General features: G+C 37.3%; 1 protein-coding gene across 26 annotated transcripts in view; it reads left to right on the plus strand.

Moving 5' to 3' along the window:
- Positions 1-26,304, plus strand: part of NOL4 (nucleolar protein 4) — a 675,738-nt gene that overhangs the window by 573,826 nt on the left and 75,608 nt on the right. For 24 of the 26 annotated variants that reach the window (XM_081562521.1, XM_081562531.1, XM_081562522.1 and 21 more), the window contains one exon: positions 1,352-1,465. The exons of 1 other annotated variant lie outside the window; for it this stretch is intronic. In XM_081562521.1, the coding sequence (XP_081418647.1) occupies positions 1,352-1,465 (114 nt within the window). Of the gene's footprint in view, positions 1-1,351; positions 1,597-26,304 lie in introns of all 26 variants that reach the window. One more of the 26 variants, XR_014074812.1, reaches the window with a different exon arrangement.

Consider the following 26,304-nt stretch of genomic DNA (forward strand, 5'->3'; position numbering starts at 1 on the left):
ACCTTTCCTACCTTTTGCCTGCAGAGGCCACTTTGGAGTTGGAAACCTGAGGGAGTTGGCTGAGGTAACTAGAAATTTCTTCCTAGTTCAAGCAAGGTCAAAGCCTGATCTCTTTCTGCATTGAACAAATGCTGAGGAGTATCCATTAAAGCACCGTGAGTCTGAAATTACCTGTTGTAGAATATTGTTTGAGATAGAAGTGCTATGGTTCAGTTTGCTAAAGCACATGAGACATGCCAGAGTTAGCAAAATGAATCAAGTCCAATAAAGGCATGCTCACGTTCATTTACAAAAATACTTAAAAGGTCCCTATGAGTTTGATGGCTTCTAATAAATATGTGTGGTATCCACATGTAATTTGGATGGAGGCTTTGAAAACCTGAGATAGCATGCCATTACATATGCTAGTTCCCTAAAAGACTTTTTAATTTTTTTGTAATTTCATATTTTGCTGTCTCACTTGATTTAATTTTTATATATTAATATCTTCTTATCTATAATTTGCTTGTCTTACTTTTTAAAAAAAAATTCAGTATTATTAAGTACTTCATCTTTCAGTTAGATAATTTTGCATGCAATTTTGGGAAAAAATGGAAAACTTGTCAGATTATCATGAATGATATGAAAAATCACAAACAATTTGTACTTAATTAGGAACTTAGTCAGGTGTTTAATGAATTTCTATGTGAGCTACATACAAGATGGATTTCCAACATGTACCCATTAGATTATTGATATTAACACATATTTTATAGATAAAACATGTAGGCATATACTCATCTCACGTCTAGAACACTGAATTTTTGTTACAGAAAAATTGTTCTAGGCCTGAATTTTCAGTTTGTTTTTAAGCTAAAGTAAGTTTTTTTTTAAAGGATTTTATTTGCATCAATTGTGTCACAACTTAGCCTGTAAATACTCATAATTTCATGTTAAGATGGTTTGACATGGTCAGAGTGTCTGTCAGTTTTTCCAACTGTCTCAACCGTGTCACTTGTTTTGTTTTGTCGTGCATTGTCATAGGTTTTAAGAGAAATAAAAGACTTGTTTTCCTTACAAAACCCAGTCAGGAATTTTGCCACTGCCTGTCCAAACTTAACGGCCCAGACTAAACACTGGTGACCAAGGAGCTATGGGAATGAATGATGGATCTGTAGTATCTCTAGCCTTAACCTCTAACTAGCTCTCATTATTCATCTTTGAAATTTCCATTTCCTTTTTCTATCAAAATCAGTTCAGTTGGAATAATCTGATACTCTTGCACATCCTATGAGATCTTCTGAGCATAGTGTTGGTCTCTTAATGATACTGTTAATAATTTTTACATGTTCTTTTCTCTCTTTTTTTTTAGTCTCGACCTATTCCTTCCCACCTTACTTCAGCAGTTGCTGAGAGTATCTTGGCCTCAGCCTGTGAGAGTGAGAGTAGAAATGCCGCCAAGAGGATGCGCCTGGATAGACAACAGGTACTGAGGAGACTTGGGGTCTGGCAACTATCAGCTATTGCAAATATGGTTAAATTAATCTGATTTATGAGGAAGAACAAAATCTCTGGAATGGATTTGAAGTCCAGAGAGATTGTTTTTCTGTCTGTGTGGTATGAGTTCAAACTTGAAAATACATGTCCGTGAGACCAGTGGAGATGCAATGACAAAATTTTTCTCTGATGAAAAATGGGCAGTTGTAAAATTAATGAGCTATAATTCTTTTTAGTATCTAATTTGAAGTCTAGTGACTTATTTAAATAAGAGGCTCTAACTGATCATTTACAATAATTTCATAAATTTACCTGATCTTTTATGATAGTGACCTGATTGTGCTCTTCTTGAATGGAAGTGAGCATCTCTTTAATTTCCTCTGGTCCACTGCCAAATTTCGATAGGTTATGCTGGAAATGCAGAAAGCACAATATAATCTTGAAGACTAGAAAGTCATAAAATGGGGTATAAAATAATGAAAAACTACATCCTGGGCTTACATTCTCATTAACAAATCATTTACTGTGTAACCACTAAGTATCATATATCTATATCTTTTTTCTAAGGCTGTATATTCAAGTAGGAGAGATGTGTATTTTTTGTGCATTGTTCATTGATGTTTTGTTCAGTTTTTCTCTTAGTTTATCTGCATCTGTCTGTCTCCCCTTCTCATGTCTGGAATGTCTTTCTTCCTCTGTTTCATTTCTATCCCTAGCCCTCTTTCTTAATCATCAATAATAAAGACTAAATTATAATATATAATTTTAAGTGCTATGTATAAAGTATTCTATATTCCAACTTTTAAATTATTTTTACAACAAATGATCTGGGAATTTCATATTTCTCATTGAGGCTAGGATAAGGAGACTAAATTGTCAGCCCAATTTTGTTTTGCCTGTAAGCCAATGAGTTTCAAAGAAAATAGAAAAAAAAATTTTTTTCCATTCCAGACTTAGTATTTTAAAATGTTTTAGAATGATATTATTTTAATTGTATGTGTTTATACTTAATATGGCTTGTACCAGTACTTCTAAACAATGCAAAAGATGAAGGCTTTAGTTCAATTTAAAATGGAGTATTAGCCTCATGTGATAAAATAGATATATATATATAAATGCTGATTTGGAATTTACTATTCATTCTTTGCCAAACACATTTATTCACATATACATGTCCTCAGTAGAGATTTTCTCATGATTATATATCTAAAATTTATCTTGCTTAAAATAAATTACAGCCCAATATACAATATCCAGTTTAGCATAGTGATTAAGATTGTACATTCTGGAGTTAAATACAACTGATTTTGATTCTCAGCTGTACCCTTATTCACTGAGTGACCTTCATCAAATTATTCCCATTTTCTGTGTTTCAGTTTGCTCATATGTAAAATAATAGTAAAATACTATTCTTAATAGGGATGTGTGAGAACCCTGAATGTTAGATATATGTTGGGTACTTAGCAATTTGCCTGGCACATGGCAAGCCAAGCATCAAAAATTTTAGCCTAGGAAATGTTATTTTAATTGATGTTCTAGATTTTCTGTCATTGCATCAGTAATAGTAAAACTATAAAGAAGCATTAATAGTACTATCTCAGATATAGGAGTTTTTTGAAGTCAGACTAAGTCCATTTGAGCAAAGATTATTCTAGAAATCAGGTTGGTAGCATGTTGGTATTGAAAGGACTCCCCTCATTGTCAGTTTGCACGTGCCTCACCCACTCTGTACTCTAGACTCTGCCTGAAAGGTGTGTGTGTGCCCATGTGTTTGGTCATGTCTGACTCTTTCTGACCTCATGAACAATCTCCTATGCCCATGAACTCTTCCCAGGAAGAATACTGGAGTGGGTTTCCTCCTCCAGGGAATCTTCCTGATCCGAGGATGGAACCTATGTTTCTTGTGTCTCTTACATTGGCAGGCAGATTCTTTACCACTGTGTCACCCGGGAAGCCCTCCCTGAATCATATATGGAGTATCAATCATATATGCAGTCGTTATAAAAATTAGATGACTGATTCACATTATGTACTGCCTGTGATCTCCTTTTACAATATCCCCAAAGCCTGATCATCCACCAATATTTGGCCAAATCACTTAACCCCTGTTGGCCTAATCTATAAAATAAAGGGTACACATATAAAACTATTTCTCCTTACTATGAGTGTAGATTTCGTCTGGCATGCAGCACGAAAGCTTCAACCAAATGGATTCTGTACTTTTATCAAAGCATGGAGATGTGGGGGAGGAGACTCTCCTAATTGGATCTAAACACTCTTTGCCTAAGAAGAGACAACCAGAGTTCTTTTGGGTGTTGGCAACGACCTCATACTTTTTTAGGCACGTTCTTAACCCAACTCACAATTCTTAGAATTTGCCAGTGACTCAGAAATCCTTCATTGTGCCCCTGGCTTTCTGTGGGTGCTTGAACGTTCAAACATGAGACAATTAAAATCTAAACCCTGTTCATCACACATATGACTACTTGTTGCCTCTGGTTAGCCACGCATAGAGCTGTAATTATATGTGTCCTTCAGAGTTTATGAAACTTGATAAATTATAGGTCTTTATAAAGCTCTTTGAGCTATGAACATGAAAGGTACTATGGATGTGTTAAATACTTTATTTCATATGTCCACCTTGCCCCAGGATCCAGTGTGTGTGTGCAGGGGGAGCCTCAAGCCTGAAGCAAGCCAGTGGCAAGGGCAGGAGCCTGCTGCCTTGCCAGCAGTCAGATAGCACAGGGCTAAGGTCAGTCCCCAGTGTATTACAGGATATGGTCAGCATTCATTTTCTTTTAACATGAAAATATGGAATTTCTATGTTACCTAGGAAATCCTTCCTCACCTTGGCAATTCAAAAAGATGGGCAAAGTCAGACTTTACCTGTCTAATTCTACGCCATAGCTCAAATTAAAAGATTGTCTTTTTTCTGTGTTATTTATATATATTTGACTGTGTGTGGGCACTAAGTCGCTTCTGTCTTGTCCAACTCATTACAACCCTATGGACCGTGGCTCACCAGGCTCCTCTGTCCAGGCAGTAACACTGGAGTGGGTTGCCATGCCTTCCTCCAGGGTATCTTCCTGACCCAGAGATCAAACCTGCATCTTTTACATCTCCTGCATTGGCAGGCGGGTTCTTTACCACTAGTGCCACCTGGGAAGTCCATTATTTCACTACCATTTCCTTAAAAAGAAATCCATCTCAATATTTTCGGTTACACTTCATCTCACCAGAGAGACAGAGGCATAAAGTGAGAGAGATTAGAACCAGCCACTTGTTGGTCATTTATCTCCCGTCTGTGTGTATTTTACTCTTTTTGAAGGATGACATATATTTTATTCCTAGGCTTGTTGAAATCTCAGATTATTGTGTGAGGGTCCCGTTGTTTCTTATCCCTATTTAGTTCTTTCAGTTAAGCTGTAGTTTTATAGAAGGAATCACAGAAAACCAATGGTCAAGGGCCTCCTTGGAAGATCCAGCCCTCATGAAAGACAGTGTAGGATCAGTACTGGGTGACGGTTTTCATGGTGACTGGGACAGATAGGAAATCAATGGTAGACTGTGATGTGACACCTTTGACTCTATTGGAAAGAACACTCTAGGGGAAAAGGGAAAATGAGATGTTAGCTGATTGTGACATAAAAGGTGAGACAGCAGGGGAAAAAATACTGAAAACTGATGTATTTCTGAGTCATGTATTATGAAAAAGAAAGTCCTTGTTAGTAAACCAGCAGGAAACCATTGGCCGAAGACCTAAAAATATTTAGGAAGCCTGTAGTTCCTGCTGCTCTGTTTTCTATAGTGCTGGTGAATGTGACTTGTACATTGTCATGATTTTTCCTTTGTTAGGGTACCAATGAGTATACCAATGTTGTTAAAAGAAATGTAGGTAATTGTAGCCCTCAAGATAGAAGATTCAGCCACGTAAGCATGGTGGCAATGTTTCATTTTGTTGTGAATGTATTTGGGGGAATATCTGAAACAACAGATTCAAGATAGTTTCTGAGACAGGCAGGTCTCCTTTCATATTTCCTTCTGCATGTCCTTTTGATAACATTTACAAAATTCTACAAGTACATAATTGAAAGTCATATTTTTCAATAGACTTTTATGCTTAAATGTAAACATTGTGATAGTAACTGAGATAGAGCTTGAAACCTGTTTCTGAGGTTTGAAGCTTCCAAGCCACCAAGCCACATTCTTCTACCCCTACTCTGTCATCCTCAGCTTTTAGTCAACTTCTAGCATTTATCTTTATTATATACAGCATTTTGGAGAAAGAAAACTGTATCTTTGAGTGTTCCAACATGTTTCAGCATGGCCCTTTCATCCAAAGGAGAATATATACTATGTAAGAGAAACAAAGTACCACCTACAGTATAATAGTTACTTGAATATATTATATTTCCTCTGTAACACAATGTGATTTTAAATAATTGAGATAAAATATACTTCCTAAGACATCTAACTATAGTAGGTCTTCTTTTCCTCATTAGTAATAATATTAAGAGCAACAGCAATAGCAGGAACATATATGGGTACAGCACTGTGCAAGGAGAGTTGTAAGCCTATTTTATGTAACTGTCATGACTTCTTTAAAAAAGCAAAATAGTATCATACTGTATCCTTCCACTTAGCTTAATGTTATGAATATTTACTGTATCACTATGACTGCAACCGTGAAATTAAAAGATGCTTGCTCCTCTAAAGAAAAGCTTTGACAAACCTAGCTGCTGCTGCTAAGTCACTTCAGCCATGTCCGATTCTGTGCGACCCCAGAGACGGCAGCCTACCGGGCTCCTCCGTCCCTGGGATTCTCCAGGCAAGAACACTGGAGTGGGTTGCCATTTCCTTCTCCAATACATTTAAGTGAAAAGTGAAAGTGAAGTCGCTCAGTCTTGTCTGACTCTTTGCGAGCCCATGCACTGAAGCCTACCAGGCTCCTCTGTCCATGGGATTTTCCAGGCAAGAGTACTGGAGTGGGATACCATTGCCTCTCCGTTGACAAACCTAGACAGCATATTAAAAAGCAGAGATGTTACCTTGCCATCAAAGGTCCGTCTAGTCAAACTTATGGTTTTTCCAGTAGTCATGTATGGATGTGAGAGTTGTACCATAAAGATGGCTGAGCGCCGAACAATCTATGTTTTTGAACTGTGGTGTTGGAGAAGATTCTTGAGAGTCCCTTGGACTGCAAGGAGATCCAACCAGTCAATCCTAAAGGAAATCAATCCTGAGTATTCATTGGAATTACTGATGCTGAAGCCAAAGCTACAATACTTTGGCCATCTGATGTGAAGAGCCAACTCGTTAGAAAAGACCCTGATGCTGGGAAAGTTTTAAGGCAGGAGGAGAAGGGGATAACAGAGTACGAGATGGCTGGATGGCATCACTGACTTAATGGACGTGAGTTTGAGCAAGTTCCGGGAGATGGTGAAGGACAGGGAAGCCTGGTGTGCTGCAGTCCATGGGGTCGCAAAGAGTCAGACATAACTGAGCAACTGAACAACAAATGTAAATTTATGGATTGTTTTTAAAAGCCACTTAATACTCCATCATGTAGTGTTTCCTGAATTATTAAGTAATGATTTTATTATTTTAACCATAATTTTCCTGTGAAAAGGATGTCTTGCCAATTATTTCTTCAGGATAAATTATGATAATTGGATCAAAAACTAGCAAGGTTTTAAAACTCTTCATAAACATAAGGTCCATGCCCTTAATTTCTACCTTATTCTTATAAAAATAAGCACTTTTTGCTTGTTTTATAAACAAATGCCTATTAAAAGCTTATTTTAACTTCTAACAATCTAGAAATCTTTAATTCTTTTTTCTCTTTTAACTTATTTGCCTGTGCCAGGTCTAAGCTGTGGCATGAGGGATCTTTGATCTTCATTGCTACATGCAGGATCTTTAGTTGTGGCATGTGGAATCTAGTTCCCTTATCAGGGATTGAACCCAGGCCCACTGCATTGAGAGCATGGAGTCTTATCCACTGGACCCCCAAAGAAAGTTCCTGGGAATCTTTGATTCTTAATCAGCGATTCCTAAACCTTTCAAACATAGCATGTCATTTTTACAATAAACACCTTGACATGCCCCACTTTTAGATCCTGAAATGCAATTTATAGTTAATATAAACTATTTATGCTCACAATTTAAATATATGTATATAACATCTTGATCCTAATGTGTAAATGTGTTATTTATTTAACTAGTAATATATAATCTAACAGGCTTCCCAGGTAGCATAGTGGTAAAGAACCTGCCTGACAATGCAGGAGATGTAAGAGACGTGGGTTCAATCCCTGGGTCAGGAAGATCCCCTAGAGGAAGGCATGGCAATCCACTCCAGTGTTCTTGCCTGTGGAATCCCATGGACTAAGGAGCCTGGCAGGCCACAGTCTATAGGGTCGCAAAGAGTCAGACACGACTAAAGCGACTTAACATACACACACACATATATACATAATCTAACAACATGTACTTTGGTGTGGAAACGTGGGGATTCCACATCACTAGAAGATACAATGAGCTTTCCAGGTGGCTCATACGCTAAAGAACCTATCTGCAATGCAAGAGACCCTGGGTCAGAGAAGATTCCTGGGTTTGATCCCTGGGTCAGAGAAGATACCCCAGAGAAGGGAACGGCTACCCACTCCAGTATTCTTGCCTGGAGAATCCCAAGGACAGAGGAGCCTGGAGGGCTATCGTCCATGGGGTTGCAAAGAGTCACTCACAAGAAGATACAATAAAGTCATCAGCTGCTTCTACCTGTCCCTCAAATCAGTGAGGAAAAAGCAGCTACACCTGTCCTCTGATACATGTGTGTCGTGGATACTCAGAACACTTGATGACATGAACTTTCCAAACATTGTAAAACTGTTAGTAAAGTTCCAGACAAACTATAGCACAATACTCCTTTGATTTACATGGTAGTATATTCCTGAAACAATTCAAGATGTATTTTAAAGCATGCACAAAAACGTTTGTATACCTAAAATGAAATTAAACTTTAGGCTCAGTAAATCCTATTCAGGTCTCACCTGCAAAACTATCCAGCAGGACTTTTTAAAACTCATGTGGGAACAGAGACAGTTCTCAGTCATTTGAGACTGCCTAGAGCATGTCAGAACTTCCTGTAAGTTTATTCGCCCACTTCCTATATCACCTAATATGTGTTTTCCATATGTCCCCTAGGGGTGGTAATACTCTTTGAGAAGTACTGTTATGCACAGACTAGTCTAGGATTTGAATAGAGGAATGAGCATAATAAATTCTCAGATCTATTCCTTGAAAACGAACTCATAACTCAGTTACTCCCATTTTGAAGAGACTGGCCTTGAGGTTCAGAACCCACAATCTTCCATAGATTTGCACTCATTATATCAAATGAATTCCCCCTCCATCTTTTTCTACCTTCTGTCTACTTTTTGGTTTTAAAATTCACCGGAGTCTGAAAGTAAAAATTGCATGCTTTAAGATAAAAATAACTTAACCAGGCCCTTTAGTTTAATTTTATTTCTTTGCAAGAAGGAAGTAGTTGTCAATGGCCATAGCAATTATGCCCCTAGTCAAAAAACTAAACCACATATGATTTCTAATTCCAGTTGTATTCTTAAAATGTAATTCCATTTTGTATTCATCATTCAACTATTTTCAATATCTCCTGAGATTGCAGTTACATCCTTTTCTAATTTGGAAGTCACCGTCAATTAAATTACCGTGTTTAACATTTACAATAGGGACACCACGACATCCAACAGTTTGCTACAAATATAATGCCACAAAAAGACAAGGCTCAATAATCTTCAAATATGCATGTTTTCATCAGTTTCAACCATGCATAAATATGCTCTTTGCACAGTCACTATTGGAGGGTGTGACTAGATGTATCCTGAAGCATCTACTCACTCTCTACTCACATGGTCTCTAAAATGCCTGGCAGAGTTTAGTAAATAATCATTCCAAAGCAAGGGAGGTCTTTTTTATGTGGGAAATAACTAACACAAGTGGATAGATATTGAACCATGACCTTAAATTCACGAGCATGTGAGTTTGTCACGGTGGACAAATTAGTAAACCCATCCAGAGGACTTGGAGACACTCTCACTACTGCAAACCAACCATCATACCTCTGTTATACCAGAACAGTCTCTGGGAATGGTTATAATCACATTTTAAAACAATTAAAATACAGAAATATTATACATTTCCGTATTTATATTTTTGTAAACATAGAAATTTTATAAACATAAACCTAAGGAAAAGTAAATATATATACCAAATTTAAATGTTGGCTGGGCTTCCCTTGTAGGTTAGTCAGTAAAGAATGTGCCTGCAGTGCAGGAGACCCAGGTTAAATCCCTAGGTCAGAAAGATCCCCTGGAGAATCAAATGGCAATCCACTCCAGTATTCTTGCCTGGAAAGATCTGTGGATAGAGGAGTCTGGTAGGCTATACAGTCCATGGGGTCTCAAGAGTTGGACATGACTTAACAACTAAACCACCGCAATGCTGACTTCCCTGGTGGCTCAAGACAGTAAAGAAGCCACCTGCAATGCAGGAGATCTGAGTTCGATCTCTGGGTCAGTAAGATCCCCTGGAGAAAGGAATGGTAACCCACCCCAATATTCTTGCTAGGAGAATCCCATGGACAGAGGAGCCTAGCAGGCTTCAGTCCATAGGGTCACAAAGAGTCAGATGCAACTGAAGCAGCTTAGCACGCACAGATATATCAAATATCACTTATAGTTACAATGAATATTTACTATTCTAATTTAAAATTTGAGTTCTTTGTATACATTATTTGAGAAACAAGGTTAAAATAGTTTTACTAAAATTTTTATTTGCTCTGTAGGGACGAATATTTGACCTATCTTTTGTTGGTATAGAATATACCAAGATAATTGCTTTACAAATCTGTATTCTTCCAGCATTAGGGTAATAATGTAGATGGACTTCAAATGTGTTTTATTTCCAACTTGAGCTTTTATAGGATAACTAAATGGTAGAAGTTTTAAATTCTTCTTTTCCCAAGGTTTTTTAACTGCTCTAGGTCGTTCCTTAAATATTTCATGTACCTTTATCAGCAAGGAATATGATTATTAGGAGAAAATTAGTGCTATGTAGCCCTGAAGTCGTTTATTTACCAACTATTCCTTATATGGAAGACATTTTGCTTGGTACAGAGGCTACACAACAAGGATGGGGAACCTTTATTGAGGCTTTACCAGGTAGTGGATTTACTTATACCAGTTGTTACTGAACTGGTATTTTTATTGTCTCTTCGCAGCTTGATGAAGTATAACATTTTTCCTCTAAAAACTCACATTCTATTAAAGACAAGTGAAATCAGTATGGTAAATGAAATTATAAGGGTGTGATTAGATTGTTGTGAAAGCAAGAGGAGAGTGCTCCTAATTCTGCCAGGAGGGCTTCCCAGAGGAGGCAATATTTGAGCCAGAGCTTGAGAAATGAAAGAGATTTTGAGAGAGAAAAAAGCTAAATGATGATACTCCAGACACATGGAATATGAATGTTTCCTGAGTATTAAAAACAGTAATCTCCTGTGAGAGAAACTTGAGATTCTTGGGAAGACATAAAAGGAGGAAGTATTAGATTGAAGGTTAGATTGTGGACATTTTAAATGCTCTATGAAGTGGTTGTTTAGTTGCTGACTCCCATCCAACTCGTTGTGACCCAATGCACTATAAACCACCTAGCTCCTCTGTCCAGAGGCTTTCCAAGGCAGTACTGGAATGAGTTGCCATTTTTTTTCTCCAGGGGGATTTTCTTGACACAGGGATCAAACCTGCATCTCCTACATTGGCAGGTGGATTCTCTACTGCTGAGCTACCGGGAAGCCCTCTATTAAGTTATTGGGATTTTAAGTACATGCCAAGATGAGTGGAATGTCCAATTTTGGGGAAGCTTTGGAACCCTAGGGACAATGAGATATATCTGTACCAGGGACAAAGGTGAGGCCCCAGTTCAGCAATAATTCCTTTCTCTACCACCTACATTTCAGATTTGCTATTTAAATGGGACAATATTTAAATTTGAACTAATGCCAAAAAGTAATTATGAAGGCTAATCTGCTATAGGGTATTTCAAAGTTACAAATGAGTGATTTGGGAATACCTACTCTTCCAGGCTGCAATGTTAGCTCAGCTAATGAGGAATCAGAGGTAAATGTTTTCCTATCGCTTCAAGATATGTAACTATACATATAGATTACTATTCTTCCTATTGTAAAAATTTTCATCTTTTTTATGATGTCTCAGAAAGCTAACATTATGGTTTTCCTCAGTGACCTTTCATCTATTTTTTCTTCAATTGAGAGTAAGTAAATTTTTTACTTCTGTAAAAAATTTTTTTCTTAGTGTATGTATTTTCCTTCTATAATCATATATCAGTGTATATCTGAGTTATGATACACAGTGCATGATGCTTTTGGTCTCTCAAAAGAACTAAGAAGAATATTGATCAAATGGTTTCCCTTTTATACAGATGGGGAATCTGAATCTGAGAAGCTTTTGGGTGATATCAATGGAGTATGAGGGGGTTGGTGGATGCTGGAAACTGCTTTAATTTCTGATTTGTGTTTTTTGTTTTTTTTTTTTTGTCTTCCTATTACTGAGTCTGTTTTACTGTTTGGTTTTCTGGCTTCATTGAGAATTCTCCCACATTTGTATAGGAATGATTTTTTTTTATTTTTAGGTACATCTTTGGCTTAGGATATTATTAATTTCAAGTAGATAAATATCAGGATATGAGTAGGTGGTTTGAATTCAGAGAGAGAAATTCATCATAATATGTTGATATACTTTTCTGTGCCAAAGTCAGGGGAACATATGGTTTACTGGGTTCTCTGCAAAGACTGCATTTTTGTTAATATCATTTCTTTTAAAACCAGTAATTTAGGCTTAGCAGAAAAATGAAGAGTCTGACATATTTAGTTTATGCCAAATATATTCATTTTTATAATTTATTTCTCATAATTTGCTCATTCCTTGTCTTGTCTTTTCTCTTTAATCTAACCACTTTAAAACCCATTACTTACTCTGAAACAATAATGTTATGTATATTAGGGAGATTTAGCCATAGTCACAAACTTATTATGAAATTAGACAATGTAATAGCTTGACACATTGGGCTGTGCCTCCTAAAGAGATGTATGACATCTGGCATGACGCAGTTGGTAAATACCATGAGCCCAGTGGCCTCAAGAAATATATACTGTCCTCTCAGTTACTAGCACTAGCACTTTAGTCACTAGCACTCTGCAGGGCTTCTGCAGAGCTGGGAATTCTAGATAGCTGTGGATTAACCTGTCTTACAAATGACTTTACTTTCATTTGTACTGGAAATATTCCTAGACTCTCAGTCTATCTTTATTTCATGCCTTAAAATCTTTGGATCAAAACTTTTAAAGATGGACTTAGTTATGAATATTTACTAAGGATTGGGTGATGCTGACATCAGAGCTTCAGCTACTGACCTGGGTACCATGAAGCAGGTGATGAAACAGGTGATCTTGTGCAGTCTGTCCTAGAAAAAACTCCCCGCGGCAGGTCAATTTGCTTTCTTGGTAATTTGCCTTTCTCATAATGGTGAAGGCAGTCCCGACTTTCTGAGAGCCTTGGTAGCAAAATTGATCTTTACCTATTAACTTTGCTGAAATGATCCATCTCTTATAAAAATCCCTCATCCTCAGCAAGAAGGCCTCATCTTTCCTGTGCTGTCAGTGTTCTTTGCCTTGTCCAGAAATACTATTTTTTTTTTCTTCAATAATCCAATGGCTTCTCAGTGTCTACAGAGCAGTCTGTGTTTGCCCTTATTTATACCTGGTTAAAAGAATACGTATAATTTATACCCTGTTAAAGATCCTGATGCTGGGAAAGATTGAAGGCAAAAGGAGAAGCGGATAGCAGAGGAGGAGATGGTTAGATAGCATCACTGACTCAGTGGATATGAATTTGAGCAAACTCCAGGAGATAGTGAAGGACAGAGGAGCCCGGCATGCTGCAGTCACAAAGAATTGGACATGATTTAGCGACTGAACAACAAGAAAAGAATATAAGGAAAACTACCTGTGACTCTTAGTCGGAGAAGCCAATGGCAACCCACTCCAGTACTCTTGCCTGGACTCTTTTAGGGGTTTATGCAAAGCTATTTTCTACGAGTTCTTACCTGCCCTTATTCATCAAGAAGAAAATGATACTTGTATAGATCAAAAATCCAGTCACATTTGTTTTTAAGCTCCCTTTAACGTTTTGCCTTGAACACAAGCAAGATCAAAGTAGCATTTCTAATGAAAGAATTAAGTTGAAAGTCCAGTGAGTTTCCTGCATTAAGATCAAACTTCTCACTAAATCACTTCTCTGGTAATATTCCATGTTATTTCTTCTTGGTTTTGGTGCTAGTTCAGTTATTTAAGAAAACATAATAGTGCATTCTGGACTTGATATATAAGGGCCCTAAGGGGGCTCCGGCATCTGGCAGAAACCTTTGCTATTTTCATCCCTGAGATTTGAGACTAGCCTTCTATTCCCAAATCCACTATGTAAATGTGAGGTTTAATGGAAGTCAAGGTTCTGAGTTCTAAAAAGAGATCAGAGAGCAAAAGTATCAATACAAAAAGAGGTCAGATGTATAATTGTAAACTTAAGCTACAAAGTAGATAGATGTAGAATTCTATCTGGGTCCCAAAGGCATCATGATCCCTATCAATAAACAGCAGTTAAAGGAAAGCTTTCTACTATGTGCCTTCCTGTTGGTTATTTTTGCTACATGCTTGCTTTGGGGTACGGAGGACCTGAGAAATTTAGAGGAAGAATGTAACCTTTGATTCAGGCCTTTGGATAACACATTCTGGAGACACTGATGCAGTGGCCTGTTTTAACCACGTATGTGGACAGACACACAAAGTTGATATACTTGGGGATCACTAATATATACATAACTTTTCAAAAGAATAGCTTCTTTTTCAAATTTTTAAATTATCATTTTTACTATAGGAAATATGGGACTAAAAAATCATTAGAGCTTCTGAGAACCTCACAGGTCACTTAGTTCAATTACTTACTTTATAAAAGAAAAAGGCCTGGACACATTCATTTTTAGTTTAGATTTTCCTTCCTTCCTTACGCCCTCCTAGCTCCCTTTCTTCAGTGATATTTTTTTTTTATTTCACTAGAAACCGAGTTTTCTTTAAAAAGAAGGAAAAGACTAGTACAGTACAAAGAATCAAAAGCTTCCTTTTGATTTCAGAGTAATGTTCTGAGTAATGAAAATCAGGATGCTTCATAAATTTCAAATTTTAAGGCCATCCTTACTATTTACTTACTATGTGAAGTCTGTATCCTCGCTATTCTTATTCACGGCTAAAAATCACACGAAGAGGAAACGCAGTGCCTCCTTGTTGCTCCTATTTTGTTTCTATAGAAAGGACATTTAGGGACTTTCAGTTCAGTTCAGTTCAGTCGCTCAGTCGTGTCCGACTCTTTGCGACCCCATGAATTGCAGCACGCCAGGCCTCTCTGTCCATCACCAACTCCCGGAGTCCACCCAAACCCATGTCCATCGAGTAGGGGCTTTAGAAATATGTAAATGTGGAGCAGCACCTTCAGTGCTCCAAGCACACCTTCTTTCTACCAGTACGTCTTTGCCCAGGCAGTCTATCAACTCCAGTTCCACTCCTGTGTTTATTTGCACACCCCCGTCTCAAAGTGCACCTGCTTTAGAAGCAGCTCCTGGATCAGCTCTCAGCCCACAAAGCTAAATCCCCTTCCTGGTTCTCTATGTAGCAAGGGCTATCAGCACAGCATATTTTAGGAGTTGATTATATCCCCAGGTAACACTGTAATGGCCTCCAGGTGTCTTTTGGAATATCAGCTTTATAATATTTCATCACTCTGTGGGATTAAAGCAGTTTTGGCTTTCATTATTCTGAGCCCCAAAGATACCTAGTCATATCCTGGGAAAAGGATAAGCAGTAAATAAAACATCTACTCATGGTTTGATGTAGCAAAGCAGAACGTTCAGTTTTAGGGAAGGAAAGAGCCTTTTAATGAGATGCCTGCCAACACAACAGGAAATATTCAAGCCTGAGAATGGTAATATGTGGCCAAATAGAGCAGGCATCATTGGAATTAATACTGTAATTTAAAATGTCTTCTGACAGCTTGGTAAATACAGTTTTAACACCAAATGGGGAGGCTGGGGAGGACGTCTCAGTTCTTTGAGCACTATTGCTTTCCACTGTTCAGTGAGGAAAAGAAGGCAGCTATTAGGTTCCTGACAAAGCGATTACACAGACAGAGACACTGGGAGTTGACCTGACATTTGCCCTTGGGTAGTTGTCATAGCAGCAGGCTGAATAGAGCAGCAGGATACAATTGCTACTGGAGGCTTGGAGGAAGTTCCACCCTAAATGCAGCACATTTGAACGTTAATATAAGGCGTGTATATTAATTGTTCCTTAATGGTGGCCATCACCGTCCTTTGCTCAGCACTTACCTGATTTTAAGTACTCATTTAGGAAGAAATCCATGTTTAAAGGCAACAACTACATGCCTTTGCAGGATCTGCAATGATGTATCCAGGGTATTGTTCCTCAGGGAGAAGTTATTTTAAACAGTGTTGCTAACAAAAGAAAGGTTTAGATGCTGTAAACTGGATGTAGCTTTTTTTTTAAGCTATTGTCAAATAAATGTTGTCCTTATTTACTCTTTGCTTATTCCCAAATGTATGCAGGCACCTCTAGATCTCTGTCTGATATGCAGAAGATAGCTATTTAAAGTTATCTATAGAAAGATGTGTGCATAGGTAAATACATTATGTCCACATAAAGGAGAAGGTATTTGTCAATATACTAAGAAAGGCTTTGAGGACAGTACTGGAGTACTCATTTGAGTTTTTAAAATATTGCTTTCAGTTTCATAGGCTAAATTTGGTTTAATGTGGACAGGTTCTCCCAAAACTGAAGTCTTAATAATAGCAACATTAAATTACATATCATTATATAGTCATATTTTATAAGCAGTTATAATTATTAATGCATGCATAGTCTCTAAACACTCAAACTAACTACATAATTTTTAACAAAAAATATGACTTCTGTTCCAATGTTAAATAAAATATATGATCTTCTGCCTAAAACAAAAAGAATAAAAATCCTAATATTCTGTATGATCAGCAGAGAACCTGTATATTCTAAATCATGACCTTATGGAATTACAGAATAAGCATCAGGAAAGGCTCGTGAAAGATTAGTGTACCCATGTGCAGTAGGGTGTGTTAGTTCTTGTCCTCAATCAATATGTATTTCCAACTTTAGGAGAAGTTTTAAAACTGCATTTTTAATTCATTTCTTTTGAGCTGATGAAAATAGAAGGAATGCTACTGACAAAAGAAAAGTAGAAATATAATCTGACTAATAATAATATATTTTTGCTGAAAGTTTAAGGAAAATTAATGTGATACATTGAGTTACAGTAATTTCAAACCAGCACTTCAGAAGTTACAAAAGTATGCATATACAATAATCTGAATACATGATAGCCCGAATATAAGATATCAAATTAAATTTGAATTTTGTCTTTGTTATGACTCAGGTTGGAAATTAGGGGAGTTTTCCAGAAAGACTGGAAGCACAATTTGTTTGAACATGAAAATATGTAAATATCAAAGTTTAGTGTATTATAATGAACTTATTTTTAAGAATGTATTTAAAAACATAAAGGATGTTCACATAAATGACACAAAAATTGAGGGTATGTCCAAGCTAATCTAAATCCATATTATATGTGAAGGGAGATGCTCTTCTGTATTATTCCCTAGGAATACATAAAAGAGCATTTGTCTGCTGTCTCAAGCCATTGAGATAGAGTTGTCTGACTCTGTATTGTGATCTGCAGCCACAAGAATGAAGGTTAAACAGGAAAGTGTCCAATGAGTACATGTTTAGAAATAAGGAAACCTGACTGGCTTTTCTTTTCAGAGATAACTTGAATTAGGAATTTCCAAATCATTTCATTCATTAAGTAAGCAGTGAAGTTAGTGTTAGTCACTCAGTCGTGTCTAACTCTTTACCACAGACTGTAGACCGCCAGGGTCCTCTGTCCATGGGATTCTCCAGGCAAGAATACTGGAGTAGATCGCCATTCCCTTCTCCAGAGGATCTTCCCAACCCAGGAATCAAACCCGAGTCTCCTGTGTTGCAGGCAGATTCTTTATCATTTGAGCTACAGGGAAGACCTTAAGCAGTGAAACACCAGGCCAAAATCTTTTTTAAGTTTAGAAGTGATCCAGGAGAGTGTGATCTGGCATTTGATGACCATTGAAAATAATTGAAGGAGAGCAGTGCCAAGATTTGGAACGCATAGAACTCTCTTACTTGAAAGTGTTACAGAAATTAGTCAAAAATGGTTCAAACAAAAGAGGATTTATAAACTTGGTTAGGTAACTAAAAATTCTAGCATTAGGCCAGTTCTATATGTGGTTGTTTGTCTTATAGATAAACAGGATCTCTCTCAGAGATCTCATAACTCTACCTCATCTTATTGCTTCTGTTCTCAGACAGTTTCTCCCTCATGGTAGCAATGTGGCTGCAGCAGCTCCAGCTTTCCATTGTCCTCACTGACTATGATTGAGCTACACATTCAACCTGAAAGCAACTGCTGAAGTCAAGAGAACAGCCTAGGTTGCAAGCTCAATTTAGGATTCATAGATGTGGTCATCTATGTACAGTACATGGAATAAGAGTGGAAGAGGAAAATCAGATATACTTTACTAAAAGAGGGAGGGGGAAAGGTGAATGCTGAAAGGTCAAAGGAAAACAATGTTTGCTCTAGTGGGCTGTATTAGTTTCCTAGGGATTCCTTGAGAAAGTACCACAAACTTAGTGACTTGTTCTTGTTGTTTAGTCGCTCAGTCGTGTCTGACTCTTTGTGACCCCATGGACAGCAGCACGCCAGGCTTCCCTGTCCTTCACTATCTCCTGGAGTCGATGATGCCATCCAACTATCTCATCCTTTGCTGTCCACTTCTCCTCCTTTCCTCAATCTTCCCCAGCATCAGGGTCTTTTCCAATGAGTTGTCTGTTCACATCAGGTAGCCTAAGTATTGAAGCTTCAGCTTTAGCATCAGTCCTTCCAATGAATATTCAGGGTTGATTTCCTTTAGGATTGACTAGTTTGATCTCTTTGCTGTCCAAAGGACTCACAGAGAGCTCAGTGGCCTAAAACAACAGAAGTGTTTTATCTCACAACTCTGGAGGCCAGAAGGCCAAATTAAGGCATTGGAAGGGCCATGCTCTATCCTAAGCCTCTTGGGGAGGATCCTGCCTTGCCTCTTCCAGCTTCTGGTAGCCTTAGGCATCCTTTCACTTGTAGCAGCCATCACTGCCTCCACTGTCACATGGCCATATTCCCTCTATGTCTACATCACTTCCATTCTTATAAGGATGCCAGTTGTGTCGGATTAGAGCCCACCCTAATTCCCTATGGTCTCATCTTAACTAGATTATATCTGCAAAGACCCTATTTCTAAATAAGGTCACATTTGTGGGTATTAGGGGTTAGGACTTCAGTATGTTTTTTGATGACACAACTCAACTTGTAAAGTCTGCCTTCTGCCCTCCTTGCCAAATTCATGTCTTTCTCACTTGCAAAATACATTCACATTCTCCACTTCATCAGAAGTCTTAATTCATTCCAGCATCAACTCTAATATCTCATCTAAATATAGTTAACTTAAAAAAATATCAAATCTTATTAATCATCTAAATCAAGTATGAACCATTCTGGAGCAAAACTCCTATCCATGTGTGGACCTGTGAAACCTAGAAAACAAGTCATATGCTCCCAAAATACAAGGATGGAAGAGGCACAGGATAGATATTCCCATTCCAAAAGGGAGAAGTGGGAAGGAGAAAAGGGATCATAGGTCCCAAGCAAATCTAAAACTCAGCAGAGTAAAGGCTATTAGATTTTAAGGTGTGAGAACAGACCCAGTGAAGACATAGAATATAATGTGTATCTATAAATGCAAAATATATAACTATTTCAAATGCTATTTAAATGGAAAACTTTTATAAACTATCTAAGTTTTATTTTTAAAGATTTGAGGTAGAGATAATATCTGTATTCATTTATTTGCTTTTAAAAATTACATGAGTTTTATCATTAGGAGATAGTTATGTATAATTTTTCTCTTTCTCTCTTGTATATAGTATAGAAAACCTCTTATACAAAATGAAATTTTATAGCAAAATGTGAAGAAATGTTATCATCTGAAAACAGCAATAGATATAGAGAATACAAATAATGGAAATACAATTTTTAAAAAAGAAGGTATATATTAGCCCTATTGACTATTGACATATGCTTTACTTTCATGAATGTAGCAAATATATATACTCCATTATGTTGTTACTGTCAAATATAGTAAGTACTTTACACATCTCCACTTCCTCATAGTCACAAAATCTGTTCTTTATTAAAACATCTCAATATTTTATTTTTGCTAAAAATATTACATATAAAATAGGAATATTATATAGATTTTAAATATTTCTTTTTCTGTTTTAGAGAAAAAATTCTTATAGAACCCAGTGATTCATGCATATAAACTCTGTGTATATATCCCCTGATTGAGGCCGTCTGTAATTAGACACCAATAAGTACTTCTTAATGATGAGGAAACCATTTATTAATGAGCTGTTTCTTGTAAAGTACTGTTCATTCATTAGCTCTACAGTGCTGACCAGGCTTTAAATGTGTGTATTCCTCTCTAAAATCAAACTAAAATTGACCTCTTTTGTTTCCTTGTTTGAAAGTGTAAGTCACTCAGTTGTGTCTGACTCTTTGTGACCCTGTGAACTGCAGCTCGCCAGGCTCCTCTGTTCATGGGATTCTCCAGGCAAGAATACTGGAGTGGGTTGCCATTCCCTTCTCCAGGGGATCTTCCTGACCCAGGGATTAAACCCCGGTCTCCTGCATTGCAGGCAGATTCTTTACCATCTGAGCCACCAGGGAAGACTTTGTTTAATGTATTGCTTTTCTGTGAATATGAAAGCACTGTATAAAATCAGACAGAGACTTATTAATTATGGAGGTACCCACTGAAGGTAGATTCTGAAAAATATCTTTCCACTGAAGGCAAGCACATTAGCAGCCCAGCCCAGATGCACCCCTGTGCCAGGCTGAGGGGATAAACATTGGTGTTTGCTGTTGTTTAGTCACTAAGTCACATCCAACTCTTTTGCAACTGTTTTTGCAACTCTTTTTTTGTAACCCATGATGCTCCTCTCTCCATAGGATTTCTCAGGCAAGAATACTGGAGTGGGTTGACCATTTCCTTCTCCAGGGGATCTTCCCAACCCAGGCATCAAACCCACATCTCCTGCATTGGCAGATGTATTCTTTACCACTGAGCCATCAGGGAAGCCCTAACATCAGGGCTGCTTGGCTGCAAATTCCTTCCCTTAATCCCTTCCTGAGCAACCCAATCAGGAGGAAGAAAGGGCCTGCATCTCGGTCTTTGTAACCTAGCAGGACCTCACGTTCTTTGAATCTCAGATATGCAGTCAATACAGTAGATGCTTTTGTATCAAGTAACTCAGGAGCCTCTTTCATGAGACATAGATTAGGAACCCGGAGCTGGGCTATAGCTGTGGCCAGGGTTCAAGGCAAAGATGAATCACACTCAGTAGGTCTTACGGCTATTTCCAGGAATAATTCAGTTCCCCTGCATTGTAACATGTGACTTGTTTCAACAAGTCTGAAAAGCACTGCCCTGGTATTTTGAAGATAAATAAATAAAAATGAATCATTCTTTCTCAGTACATAAAACCAGTATATTTCAAAAGTACATTGGATAGCTGGCAGAATGCAAATGCGTTTTATTTGGCCTGAATATTGTTGTAAAATGTTTGCATCTGAATGCGTTTCAAGGGAATGTGTACTCTGGAATTTTCCCCGGCTCCCATATCTTCCCAATGCCCCATAGACAAACCTCTTCACTCACATGTGTACTTTGCCTGGTCTCTGAGGCAGTTGAGTTTGATGCCTTGTAGTATATCAAAACTTTTGATTTACCTAGTGTAAGCCAAGTCTTTTATTATCCAAACATATGTGCCAATATTTTGCCTTAAAAATTAAAGCTTTACTAATCCTTTGAGAAAAATATTTAGGATGAGGAATAAGATAAAGTAAGTCACCTACATACGAACAAGTTCCATGCAGAGAATGTGTTCACTAGTCTAATTTGTTCATTAGTCCAACAAATTTAGCCTAAGTACTCAACTAACACAGTTGGCCAACTATACAGTACTGTACTGTAGTAGGTTTATAATACTTTTCACACAAATAATACATAAAAACAAACACAGAAAATAAAGGAAACATTTTTAATCTTATAGTACAGTACCTTGAAAAGTCCAGTACAGCCTAACACCTGGCATAGATGAGCACTTTTGCATCTTTGAAAGTTTGCAATGTAAGGTTTGTGTGTAGGCGACATACTGTAGTCTTTGTATGTTTTATCTATTCCAACTTACCTGAATGCAGACATACTATCTCCTCCACATTTTTCTGTGGCAGTATAGAAACTTATGTTTAAAGGATAGGAAATAGGAATAAGAAAGGTATTTAAATTTTACTTTTTATATTTTAACTTGAACTAATATGTAGTTTTGCCCTTGAGAGGATACTTGCTATTTTAGAAGTAATACGTGTATCAGTCAGAATTTGAGTACATGAATATACATCAGTCAGAATATACAGATATAAATCAAACTCAAGCTGAACAACAAGCTGAATTAAAAATTTTGTCCTTAACCAGCTACTGAATTAAGGTTTATTTCCTTCTCAAAACCTAACTTTTTGTGTAACTTCCATGAACTACTTGAAACCAGCAGTCTTGCTTGGCACAAAACATGTTGTTCAATTGCTCACTTGTGTCCGACTCTTTGCAACCCCATGGAATGTAGCACGCCAGGCCTCCCTGTCCTTCACTGTCTCCCAGAGTTTGCTCAAACTCATGTCCATTGAGTCAGTGATATCATCCAACCATCTCATCCTCTGTCATCCCCTTCTCCTTCTGCCCTTAATCTTTCCCAGCATCAGGGTCTTTTCCAATGAGTTGGCTCTTCACATCAGGTGAAAGGGAGATAATTGGACCTTTTTTTTTTTTTTTACCCCTGAGCATGAGTCTCTCAGTTTTGGCTTTAAACTGAGTTGTCTGTTACTCCTGGCAAGTTCAGAGGGAACATAAGCCTCTGGGTCTCCAAGTAGGTAAACACATTATTTATGTTTAGTCAGAGCAAAGATATGCTTAGTTTAAAAATGGGGCCAGGACCAGAATCTCTAAACTAGAATTAGAAGACATTTATAAAGCAAACAAAAATAAATAAATTTTAAAAAGTCACTTAAAATGAAGGATGCCTGACATTACGGATCCTGAAAGCCCACAGCTCATAAAACACTTTGAAGTAGTCAAAGAGTAAGAGAGCCCATTAAAGAAAAGGCAGTCTTCAATAAGCGACCCTGAATAGGCACACACCTTAGAATGAGGTCTTCATTTTTAAATTAGCTTTCTGTAGAATTGAAGATGATCACATTGTTTTTTGCATTTTTTTTTTCTTTAGTGGTGGTGTTGCTAAACACCCTAACTACACAGCATTTTACTCAACAGTGCTCAAGAAGCTTTAGAAAGGTTAATGCAATCTCACTTAGATGGACTCAGCAGGCAGACAGAACTGTATCTCCTTGTCCACCCAAAGCACCAGGACAAAAAGGATGGAGGGCAGGACCCAGCATTTTACTGCAGCTCTGGATGAGCCACTGGACAGGTGCTAGAATGTTCTAACATGCTGTTCACTGGTTTACACACAGAACTATGTCCCATCGTTCCCTTTGCAAAAGCCCACAAAAGGCAAGGGAAGAGGAAAGAAAATCATAGTTAATTTGTATAGTTTAGGGTCCTGGAAATTAAATGCCATTCATCACCTTGCTGATTTTGTACTGAAATTTAAAAAAAACTGCTTATCTAGCCTCCTGCATAGTGCTGAGTTAAAACAAACAGAGCAAATCCCATCAAAGAGAAGTTCTGAAATGAAGATAAGGCTGAATTCATGGAGAAACATTATGTGCGGTTCTATTATTTTCCACTTTGCGTAAACACCCCTTCTTTAATAATTGAATGATGTTTGTACCTGAAGCTATAGTCTAGGGCAGTTGGCAAAATTTAAAATATTAAAATTAAATTTGAATTTTTGCCTATTAAACATCAGAAGATATACCTAAAAATAGAAACATTTAGCACTGGGCATGCCAAAAAAAGGTAATATTTAGCAGCCATTATAGTAAGTATTCATCAGGTAAACAGATTAAAAATGGAATATTTTTATTTGAAAATTTCTCAATTCTGTTGTCAGTCTTTCCCATTAAGATAAATAAGCATCAGGGCTTCCCTGTTGGCTCAAATAGTATAAAGAATTTGCCTGGGTTCTATCACTGGGTCAAGAAGATCCCCTGGAGAAGGGAATGGCCACCCACTCCAATATTCTTGCCCGGAGCATCCCATGGACAGAGGAGCCTGATGGGCTGCAGTCCATGGAGTCTCAAAGAGTCTGATACGACTGAGTGACTGACATACAGTATTAAAATGATATAGCCGTCCTTCTTGTCTGCCTTTTGTGTCTTAAATACCTAACAAAATTAACATATTGTGGAACACTGAGTGGGTAAGAGCTATTTGGGCTACCAGTTTCCCTCTACCTGTTCTAGACCCCCATAAAAGAGTTCCCAGCAGTGTCTGACAGCTTAAGTCTGACTGAAAATGATAATTCTTCTTAGGAACAAACACGTGTGTGTGTGTGTTAAAGATTACTTTTTGTCTTCTCTAGTTAAATACCTTCAGTTCCTCAATTAAAGTGTTGAGATCTTCCATCAACCTGTTTTTTCCTACCTGGATGTCATTTGGCTTATGATGGTTCATAGCTGGTCTCCCAGCAAGCCTTGACTGGTTCAGGCCTGAATACCAGTTTAACCTCCAAACTACAGAGTTCCCACGTTCCCATGTTTAGATCTCAGTTCCTGTATTTACCACTGTGTGAACTTGGACAAATCCCTAGGCAACCTCTGTGCCTCTGTCTTTTCAATCTATAAAATGAGGTTTAATCATATCAAATTCATTAGGATGAGTGAATCAAGATAATATGACAGTCCATGAGCACAGTTCCCGGCATATAGTAAATGCCCAACCAGTACTACCTGATAATATAATATTTCTCTCATTTTTTTTAAAATTAGCATCATTCCTTGCTGAAGGAATAATTAAATACCAGCAGCTCAGCATTCTAGGCATTATATATACTTTTATCACTGCAGCCTATGATGGCACTAGATATCCCTGTCTACTTCATCTGTGTATTAGGTCTCCTATTATGTATTCCTAATATTAATCATTCTCTATTGTTAGACTTAAATCAATTATAATTAATTTTGAAGTGTTACCTGTTTCCCAAATTAACCTGTAAGTTCAATAGAAGCAGACACCCAATCTGTATCATTCACTGTAACTGCAGTGTCTTGCACATTGTATGCACTCCATAAATATTTTAATAAAAGTTTTAGCTAATTATAACTGTACAGTTCTTGCAGAGGTGCTAATGTTACATTACTTCCTCACTTTGTTTGTATAGATGATGTTTTAGATTTAAGCGTATGGCTATACATTTAGCCCTGTTAAATTAGCCTGCAGTGACGTTCATATCCTCCTGCTATTGACTTTACCCCTTGTTCAGGATTTTCCTTCCATCCTCACATCCTGTTCGTTGTTAATCACCCAAATGGTTCAGTATTTTATCAGCATACTTATGTGTCTCAGTTCAAACAGTGAATAGCATAAAGCTTAGGGCAAAACTCCGTGACAATGCCTTCTAAAGACCTTTCATCTTGTTGCACCAGTCCATTCATCAGTCTGGGATGTGGTCATTCTGTTAGATGTGAGCCATCCACATGGTGCTGTCTTTTAGCAACTCCACTTTCTTTTATCACCTGCTTTGTTCTATGTTTAGAAAATCACCACAACCTACCTTTTGGTTAGTAGTTCTTTCATAAAGTAAGTGAGATAAGTTTAGCATGAGTTGTCTCTTACCACTATTAACAAAGTTTTTAAATGAACTTATAAATTAAAGATGTTTAATTTAAAAAGTTTAATGATACTGACATTATAATATAAACTAATTTGTCTGCTTCCATATTTAAATTTCCTTTTTCTATCAAAGAGAACTTCAGATAGAGTTTACCTTCTCACATAAGAAAACTGCTTTACAAGACAAGAATTTTAAATACAAAGATACATTTAATATAGCTCTCTAAATCCTAAACATGTTGCATTACTTCCGAAAGTTTTCCTACCAGTAATCTAATACATATATTAAAGCGTTAAAAAGTATGTGTCTTCTAACATAGAAAATTGAATCCTTTCCTTTATCTCTACTTTCTTCCAAAAGCCCACTAAAACAATTGCAAGTGAATATTAAAAATTTAAATCTGCACAGACTCAGGAAAGGGATGAGAAATTCATCATTTTTTTCCCCTTTTCATTGGAGTATAGTTTCAAAAACAGCCTAGTTATTCACTCCGCTAAGAAGTCTAGAATTCTCTCACAAATGGAGGAGTCAGAGAGGGAAAGACTTATGGATTCTGGCACTGAAATACCAGAAGCAAAGAATAGAAGAAAATGTTGAAGCAAAACAGTTCATAATCTCAGAGAGATTTAAAAAAATAAAAGGTATTTCCTTGAAAT

The sequence above is a fragment of the Giraffa tippelskirchi genome, chromosome 14, assembly GCF_054371585.1.
Source record: "Giraffa tippelskirchi isolate mGirTip1 chromosome 14, T2T-mGirTip1v1.2.pri, whole genome shotgun sequence".
Classification (NCBI taxonomy): Eukaryota; Metazoa; Chordata; class Mammalia; order Artiodactyla; family Giraffidae; genus Giraffa; species Giraffa tippelskirchi.